The sequence below is a fragment of the Poecilia latipinna genome, unplaced genomic scaffold (genome assembly GCF_001443285.1).
Source record: "Poecilia latipinna isolate Pla-1442-1.1 unplaced genomic scaffold, P_latipinna-1.0 Scaffold2687, whole genome shotgun sequence".
NCBI classification, from domain to species: Eukaryota; Metazoa; Chordata; class Actinopteri; order Cyprinodontiformes; family Poeciliidae; genus Poecilia; species Poecilia latipinna.
Window position 1 is genome coordinate 54354 of NW_015115303.1, and position 9839 is coordinate 64192.

Genomic DNA, 9839 nt, shown 5'->3' on the forward strand with positions numbered 1-9839 from the left:
GAAAAGTTCTTTGCGTTTTGCTGGTTTGCTGCCATGATCCTAACACACCTGCGTAGCTCTGCACAGCAGCACTAGGTCTCCTTCGCTGCCACACAGGTGTAAACCAAGCATGAGCGTCATAGCGCTCATGTTACGTTTAAAGGCGGCTCGGAAAAACAGGTTACCACATGTTAACGGCTTAAACAGCTTTAAATACTGATCAAAGTGACAGAGGACACAGATATGGGAAGTGTGGAATCCCCTACTGTATCAAATTGACATAGGAATAACAGAGAGTTGGCCATTCTAAGGTAAAAACCCAGCGCATACAGCGTTCATGTTTTTTTTTTTTCATCCAGACGGCTTCCCGCGCTCCTCCTGCAATGGCACGGCGCCCTCCCCTAGGGGCCACGTCCCACAGTTTGGGAACCTCTGGACTAATGCGTGTTATTCCTTACAACTGCCGGGGACTGCGTGTCGGTAATACAGCTGGAGATAAAGCACGACCTCTGGTTGTGGATAGACTGTTGCAAAAATGCAAAAATCCTTTGTTTACGAGACTTTTCCATCTAAACAGGATTTGGGAAGTTTGAACTGTATTAATGATTGTTTCTGTGGAGCTGGTGAATCTACTGTGGATCTTTCTATGGGTATAGTCAGAAGACGAATCGCAGGAGGAGTAGCCATTCTATGGCACAAAAAGCTGGATCCAGTTCTAAATGTCATCAGAACTGGTGTTGACTGGTGTATTGTTGTACATTTAAAAGTTGAAAACAAAGAATTTGTCATTATTAATATCTACACACCATAATAGTGTCCCCAGAATGAAGACATTTATTTGAATAGACTTGCTTTCTTGAACTCTTTTATTGATGATCATTGTTTTACCTCAGTGTATGTAGTAGATGATATGAATACAGATATATCTGATGAGCACTTTTCATCTACCAAACATATGCATCAGTTTTGTGATAACAGTTTTATATTGTCCAGTCAGCTCCTGCTACCTGCAGATAGCTATATATATATATATATATATATATATATATATATACGTGAAGCTTGGCATACAACGTCATGGCTTGACCATTAGCTCTGCTGATGCCCATACTGTTGTAAAATCAATAGAAATCTTATATGAATATTCTATGTCAGATCATGCTCCATTTTTAATTATGCTGGATATTCAAAGTCTTCCAGAGTTTATATGGGGGGTAAATAGTGCCCCCACAGTTAAATTTCAATGGTCCAGACTCTCTAAAGATGACTTATTAGTATATCATATGAAAACTAATATTCTTTTGAGTAAAATAGGTCTTCCTCTTCAATCTATTATGTGCTCAGGTGTTAATTGCAGTGGTATAGATCTCCATACTATGTATGATGGCATCGTTGGTGCTGTGCTTTGTATGAAAGTATAAGACCATACCTTACATGGAGAAAGACTAATAACATCAGGCCAGGTTGGAATAAACATGTGTCAGGATACCATGCAGAAGCCAAACAAGCAATAAGATGTGCACATGGGTACAAGCAGGTAGACCAAGAGATGGGACTCTCCTAGATTATAAAAAACTTACCAGTGCAAAATGTAAATATGCCATTCGATACATTTCCAAATGTGAGTAGAACATGAGAGCAGACTCCATGGCTGACAAACTGCTTTGTAATAATGCCATTGGCTTTTGGAATGATATCAGAGCTTTAAACAGGTCTGATGCATTACTCCCCAGTACCATAGAGGGTATGTCTGGGGCTCATAATATAGCAGAGCTATGGAGACAGCACTACTCTGCCTTATTTAACTGTGTAAAAAGTGAACCCTATGGATTGGGAAATATTGCTAAGAGTGATACGGTTATAATAACCCCTAGTGAAGTCCAGCAGGCTATAGCTCACTTGTGTGAGAATAAGGTAACAGGTTCTGATAGCATTACAGCAGAACATTTGAAATATGCTAGCCAAAAAGTGGCTATGCTCCTTATAATGCGTTTCTCTGGGTTTATGACCCATGGACAGTTGCCTGATTCCTTATTACCTATCACCCTTGTGCCGGTAACTAAGGACAAAACTAGCAAGGTTGGTAGCCTTAATATAACTACAGACCAATAGCTTTAGCAAGTGTGATATCTAAAGTATTAGAAAAAATCTTGCTTGGTCATCTCAATCAGTTTATTAGTACAACAGATAATCAATTTGGTTTCAAAGCCAAGTTGGGAACTGATTTCTGCATCTATGGCCTGAAAGAAGCAGCAAGAACATATCTAAGAAAAAATTCATCTGTATTAATTGGGTTTATTGATGCCTCTAAGGCCTTTGATTGTGTCAATCACTACAAGTTATTTGACACATTACAACAGAGAGGTGTTCCAGATATCATTATACAAATTTTAGTTTACTGGTATTCAAACCAGAAAATGCATGTAAAATGGGGCAATAACATCTCTGCTTCCTTTGGTGTGAGACGGTGTGCATCAGGGTGGGCTTATTTCATCTGCACTGTTTAACTTGTACATGGACGACCTGTCAAAAGAAATGAACCTCTGTAAAACTGGATGTATGATTGGTGATACCCTGGTCAATCACTTTATGTATGTTGATGACCTGGCTGTCCTCTAAACCAGCTGTGCTGGTTTTCAGCAGTTACTGAATATCTGCTCTGATTATGGGTTGAGATTTAATGTACAGAATAATGCTAAGAAAACTGTTGTACTAATATGTAGGTCTAAAGCAGACAACTCTGTTTCCCTGATTTTTTTCTGTCAGGACTAAAGTTAAATGTTTGTTCCAAAACTAAATATCTGGATCACTACATCACAGACCAGCTCTGTGATGATGAGGATGATGATGACATTTATTGGCAGTGTCACATGTTGTACGCCCAGGCTAACATTCTGGGGAGGAAGTTTTACATGTGCACTGATGAGGTAAAAATAAGCTTGTTTTAAGCTTATTGTACATCCTTGTATGCAGCTCCTTTGTGGTGTAAATTTAAAAAAGCTAGCATGCAGAAGCTTAAGGTTGCTTATAATGATTCCCTGAGAATTCTGCTTAAGAAACCCAGGTTTAGCAGTGCAAGTGAGATGTTCTGTAATTCACATGTCAGAACATTTCAGGCACTCATGAGAAACTTGATATACAAGTATATGCATCGTTTGTGCAGCTCATTGAACAGTCTTATTGTAATGTTTTCACATCCCTCTGTTAGTGCGCTAAGATACCAGTCGGCTCTGTGGAATCATTGGTATGCAAGTCTCTAAGATTTTATTATTTTATTGTTTTTATTATTTTATTTTGTATGTGTTGTGTGTTATGTCTTTGTGGACCACGAGCCTATTGAATAAAGCTTCTCTCTCTCTCTCCCTCCCTCATCTGACCACAGAACAGTCTTCCATTTTGCCTCACTCCATTTTAAATGGAGTGAGGCCCAGTGCAAACGGCTGAGCTTGTCGAGCTTGCTTCCTCTTTCCACTGTAGAGTTTCAGCTGGCAACGGCAGATGGCACGGTGGATTGAGTTCACTGACGATGCTGTCTGGAAGTATTCCTGAGCCCATTCTGTTATTTCCTTGACAGTGGCATTCCTGTTTGAGGTGCAGTGACGTTTAAGGGCCCGGAGATCACGAGCATCCAGTAGAGTTTTACGGCCTTGACCCTTACGCACAGCGATTGTTCCAGATTCTCTGAATCTTTTGATGATGTTATGCACGGTTGATAACTTAAAAGTCTTTGCTATTTTACCCTGGGTAACACCATTCTGGTATTGCTGCACTATCTTTCTGCGCAACAATGGTGGAATTGGTGATTGTTACGGCCTGGCTCGGTGGGCCGCAACAAGAAACAGGGAGGACACGACAACCACCAGCATTTTAAGCCTTTTAGAGGCATTTATTAAAAAACATGATGTCTAGGGGAATAAGGGCGGCTGCCCAAGATGTAGTAGACCCATATGTCTGGACCCCTGCGTCAACAGCCTGGGATCTCTCTCCTTAAATCCAAACCAGGTGACAGCAGCACCTCCCACAATCAAGGACCTTAAATGGCAAACAATTAACCAGCCCCAATTGCCAAACGGCAGGGCCGTCACAGTGATCCTCTTACCATCTTGGCTTCAGAGAGACACTGACACGCTGAGAAGCTCTTTTTATACCTAATCATGTTGTCAGTTGACCTAATTAGTCTTCCAGCTGTTTGTTGTATGCTCAGTTTCCTTTTTCCAGCCACTTATTGCTACTTGTCCCAATTTTTTGGGGATTTGCAGACACTGAAATTTTGAATCAACATATTTTTCCTTTAAAATGTTACATTTACTCAGATTAAACTTTTGATCTATCATCTATGCTCTATTGTGAATAGAATATTGACATTTGCCATCTCCACATCATTGCATTCCGTTTTTATTCACAATTTGTTTAGTGTCCCAACTTTTTTGGAATCCGGTTTGTAGTTTGTTATAAGTACTGAGTACTTTTAATAATTAATTTGCTTTTTCATGTGTTTTTTGCAATATTATGATAATCTTATTTGTCTCTGTTACGAATTGTTTAATAAACTGTCTCTTATTTTATAGGGACTCCTTGTGTCAATTATTCTCTGTTTCTGCAATGCAGAGGTATGTTGATCTATCTATTTCAACCTTATCCAATTCTGTGAAAAAAATATTCAACTTTATGTAATAGAAAATAAGAATTAAATTACTTATAATCTTTTAGCTTAATTTACTTTTATTCTTAACATGTATTTCTGTATGTCTGCATGTTGTTCAAGATTAAAAAAAAGGTTTTCAAGGAAAAAAAATCATATTTAATGTACTTTGCCATGGCAACCCTTATTGCTTTCTTACTGGAATTGAGCATTTCAATTTTATCATTTGAATGTTCATATATTCTTTCCAGGAGATATACAGGAGAACATCAAATCTTGATAAGTAGCAACATTAAAAAAATCCTCCATTCTTCAATTTACATTTACAATTTCCATTCTTCAAAAAACATTTACTGTTGCCAAAGGGGCAACAGTAAATGCCCACCCCTGCCATAGGCAGGGGTGGGCATTTACTGGGGTGTAAAAGTGCACCGTAACCCTAACCCAGGGGTGGGCACCGGCCCTCAATCTGGGTCCTTGAGGGCCGGTGTCCTGCAACTCTTAGATGTCACCCTGGTCCAACACACTTGAATCCAACAGCTGAATAACCTCCTAAGTGCAGTCAAGTTCTCCTGAGTCCTGCTAATGACCTCATTATTTGACTCAGGTGTGTTGAAGTAGAGATGCATCTAAAAGTTGCAGGAGACCGGCCCTCGAGGCCTGGAGTTGCCCACCCCTGGGTTAGGGTTACGGTGCACTTTTACATACTCTCACTTAGTTTACACATCTTTTATCACTCAAGAGCTCCTGAGCACACTTCAAAGCTGGATGAGGGTTTCCCAAGCAAAACTTTTTTTTAAGTTTTACAACATGGCTGCTTTAAACCTGCAATCCAGAAACATGTGTTTGAATTCATGTGCAGGCCCAAACAGCCCTGCGCAGGAAGTGGGTTCAGTGGAAGATTGCCTGGGGGAAAACAGGTTTGGGAGAAACTCCGTTCGTCAGCCATCACTTCAACTGTCACACAACCTCCTCCATCGTGGAGACCAGCCGTGCTACTTGCAGCGCCGAGGTCCCCGCCGAGGTGCCGTCTCACCGACAGACGGAAACCTGTCACCTCATGCCTGTGGGGCAGCAAGAGTCAGGATAAGGATGCACAAACCAAGACCTGACCTCCAACCTCTGAAGCAGCAGAGATAACTTCTGTGGTGTCCAACAACTAAAGCATCCAACATCTGAAAAAAAGAAACTAAAAACTCATTTACAAAGTAAATGGAAAGTGATTGCTTTGTATGTACATAAATGATATTGTATGAACAACCTGATATTTTTACACCAGTCAAGGACTTGTAGGAAGACATATGTTTATTATTGTGCCATTGCATTGTTTCTGTGCATTTTAATAGGCAGTGCATCATATTTTTTTTCCTTCTTGTTTTCAACTAAAGTTTCTTTTATACTCCACTTGGTGGAGTTGAAAATGCTACTGCAAAAGATTGTGCATTCTGTGGCCTTATGGAGCTTTTACACTGTGAATAGTTCAGTATTCTGAATAATTCAGTATTCTGAACTATTCACATTTTCCTATGTTATATCCCGAATCCTCAGTGAATTTTATGTGATGGATCAGTACAAAGTAGTCCATAATTGTGTATAAAACACATCAAACTGTGAAGTTGCAACATGAAAAAATGTGAAAATGTTCAAGGGAATACAAAAGTCCCATTTTTATCACAAGGTATTTTCACGTCAAAGAATGCTCTGCTTTCTATGATAGCTGTGAAAAACAACCTGGATGGCAACTTGAAAACGTCCAGCTCAGACCTGTAACTCACAAAAAAGTTAGAGACCTTACTGCCACAACACACATACACACATACACGCACAAAAATTCATGTCTTTCAAGGAGACTAGAGTTACACAGATCAGAAATTGGTGGCTGGTTCCGAATTTCACTTTGTGAAGTTGTCTACATCCATTTAGCTTTTTACAATTCCCTTTTAAAATCTGTAACACATTAATATATAAGAGCTTCATCTTGCTGCCAGAAGCAATAATCAGCTACTTATATTAGTGAGGCTACTGCACAAGAATGTTAGTTATTAGCATGGTTAGCACAGCTAGCATTGCTAAAATAACAGTCTCTAAAGAATTTGGATTCTTGCCTTAACTTTCCCTTAAGATTTCTTAAATCTGCAACTTTTTCAAATCCAGCTTGTTGCTCACATTTTGAAAGCTCAAAAAGATAAGACAACTATGCTGTTCTCGGTTTAGCCTTCCTGTATTAGCTTTAAATCTTGCCCTCTTACTCACAGCCTGACCTAACTAAATCTTTCTAGATTGTTTTTTGAAAATAGAGCTTTATTTCAAATAGCTTATATACATCTCTGTGTTTCCTTTAGCTTCATGGTAAACACCCCACTGGTAATAAAAATAGCTAACCGCTCAGCTTCAGCGTCCACATCACAGTGTTATTAGCACAAGCCTGGTAATGATAAGCATGGTGTGTTCACTGATTGAAAACACACACAAAAAAAACTGGCTGGTCACCTGCCAGGGTCTTCAGACAATTCTGAATTCCTCAGCATCAGCTAATTTATCTCTGCCCTTCTAAAAGAAACCCAAATTATCATTGTAAGGTACCCAATAAAGCACTATGTTAGGTTTAGTCTTAGTTTCACGGTTGAAAACTCTAAACTTTGAATGAGGCATTTCTTAAGTACTTCTTGTTTTTGTGTCTTATTGAAACACAGTTGAGTGAAATTTGTTTTTAACTGTCTAACCAGCTCCCTGGACTTTTGGTAATTTTTTTTCAAAAGCTTAGTGCACCTTTTCTCATATCTGCTTAGTTGTAAATTGGATATTTTTTTTTTATCTGAAGCCTTTAGTTTGGACAGCAAACTGAGTAATAAAAGCCAATTTTTACCGTAAACTGAGACAGTTTAGTCTTGATTTGGTATGTGAGTCAAGTTGAACTTTTAACTGAATTTGTTTACAAGCAGGCTTTGTTGTCAAACACAATAACTCTGGTTCATAACATATCCAGGAATACTGTAGCTTGTGTTAAAGTGCAATCCCACAATACATGCTTGATTTGCCAACACCTACAGTTTATATAATGTCATAAATTTTTCTGTATTGGCGTAAAAATCTTAATTTGATGCAAATCTTATTCTAAAAATAAACCTTACAGCATTTTTGTCAGTATATAGTTTTTTCTTTTTAAATTTTTACTTTAGTCAGCATTGCAAGGTTCATGCATATTTGTTGTTACAATATTTCAGATGCCTTTAAATGTTACTATTGTTTTTATTTTTACTGGTTTGTATGTTTGCTGCAAAATATTTTTGTACAAATCCAAAAAAATATAAAATTTTGTGTCACCTGTGGAGTTTTATTTTCATACATTTTCCATGCTTCATGTTGTACTACTACCCTTTACAGACATTATTGTAAAACTACAGAAGTTTTAACAAGTTTGCTGTCATTGCAAGCCAGATGCATAAGCAGTTAGCATAAAATCAAATCTTTCCACTTTACATACAGCAGAGAGCACAGATGGGGTATAGCACATCAGCTGGGAACATAAGTGCTGTGTGACACAGTGTATCAGGTCAACATTCCAAAATAAAAAATAACATCCAAAGAAATGTATCACATTGCTGCTGTTTATATTTTAAAACTGTCAATGTGTGGAAATAAAGTTCTTGATACATGGAGTATCCTGAGAGGCCTCTTCATAAATTTCCTAAAGAATGTACATATAGGAAATGAAGTGGACGTAGATTAAGGACGATTTTGTGTCTACTGAAACAGTTTTGTATTGGTTTCAAATCAAAACAGCGCAAAAGCATGAGGTCCCACCGAGATTTGAACTCGGATCGCTGGATTCAAAGTCCAGAGTGCTAACCATTACACCATGGGACCAGATGATAATACACCCTCGACTTCTCAGGTCATATACAGACATACGTATATGTTTTGTGAAATGACTATATGTTTAATACATGGAGGTAGTAAATCAATTTACGAAGACATTACACCACATGGCTGGCATCTTGACAGCACACGGCACATGATGCCATGTATCCTTAAAGCAGCTCAGCTAATAAATAAGTTATGCTACGATTTATACAGCGACACTCCTCCACTATCTGCTTCGTATACTCTGAATTTAGAGACTAATTGCTTAAGATACCTACTCCTAAATACTATTTCTAAGTACCAGTAGAGAAAGTATTAATGGACGACGTTTTTAATTGGTTTATTTCAGCATTTAACTCCGGTAGCAGTGGTGTCCTTAGTTTCAGTCGAACAGCAAAAACGAATTGTAGGTTAATCATAAAGGGAAACAAAGGTCCCATTAGCTAAGCTAATATATACCCTTAGCAATTTTCTGCATACAGTTACTTATTTCAATGTATCGCTTGTCACCATTTTGTGGAAGTTGCGAAGGACTTGCTCGTGTTAATGCAGTTACATTATTTTCCTCCAGGGGGAAGCAGAGGTTTTTATATTAGTGTGCATTAAATTAAAGATGTAAACTTTTTTTCTTTTGCGTTCCCTCGCAAAGGTTTTGCGTTCCCTCGCAATAATCTACTGATCAGTTCATGCGGCATAATTGAATATTGTAAGCCTTTTTACGGTGGCCGCCGTACTTTCTGCTTTATATACAAGCTTATAAGGTTTTTCCATGGACTATTGAGTTATTATCGAGGGGTAATCAGTCATCTGATGGTGTCTCTATTGTGTTCGTAGTCTGAATGGTTTAAAGGGCTGCTTTCAGTGGCGTTCCATCTGAGCCTTAACAGACATAAACATGCAGTAAATAAATCGATTTTCAATCAGTTTTTTGCACCAAAGCGTTAATAATAAACACGTTTTATTATTATAAAACACAGCAAACTAATGGTGGTAGACAGCCGCACTGGGTTAACTGGGGAATCTCATCTGTCCTTGTACTCCTAACCTCTTCTTTGTTCTGTCACAATTATCGATTTTTTTTTTATTTTTATTATGCTCCAAACTTTGCGAGGACTGACCACCCAGCTCACCCGCTTCCTCATACACACAGAGCCAGCAGCCAGTCACCTTCCCATTCATACTTCATGACAGTCACGTCCACATCGACACACCCACCACCAGGTGTCAAAGCCGCTGCTCCTGTTATATCAATAATTACTTATTTCATTCATATGGCTCTCACAGAGCCTCAGTGAAATCGTGTTTATTATTAACACTTTGGTGCAAAAAACTGATTGAAAATCGATTTATTTAC

At 38.5% G+C, this 9839-nt stretch overlaps 1 protein-coding gene and 1 non-coding gene across 2 annotated transcripts in view; one reads left to right on the forward strand and one right to left on the reverse strand.

The window, feature by feature from the left end:
- Positions 1-8280, forward strand: part of calcrl2 (calcitonin receptor-like 2) — a 25847-nt gene extending 17567 nt beyond the window's left edge. The window contains exons 10-11 of the mRNA XM_015020919.1: positions 4548-4589; positions 5484-8280. Coding sequence (XP_014876405.1) covers positions 4548-4589; positions 5484-5711 — 270 coding nt within the window. The 3' untranslated portion in view covers positions 5712-8280. The remainder of the gene's footprint in view (positions 1-4547; positions 4590-5483) is intronic.
- Positions 8281-8416: 136 nt separating this feature from the next.
- trnaq-uug (transfer RNA glutamine (anticodon UUG)) lies at positions 8417-8488 on the reverse strand. Its single transcript has one exon. It is a non-coding gene; the product is annotated as a tRNA-Gln (tRNA).
- Between the last annotated feature and the right edge of the window lie 1351 nt (positions 8489-9839).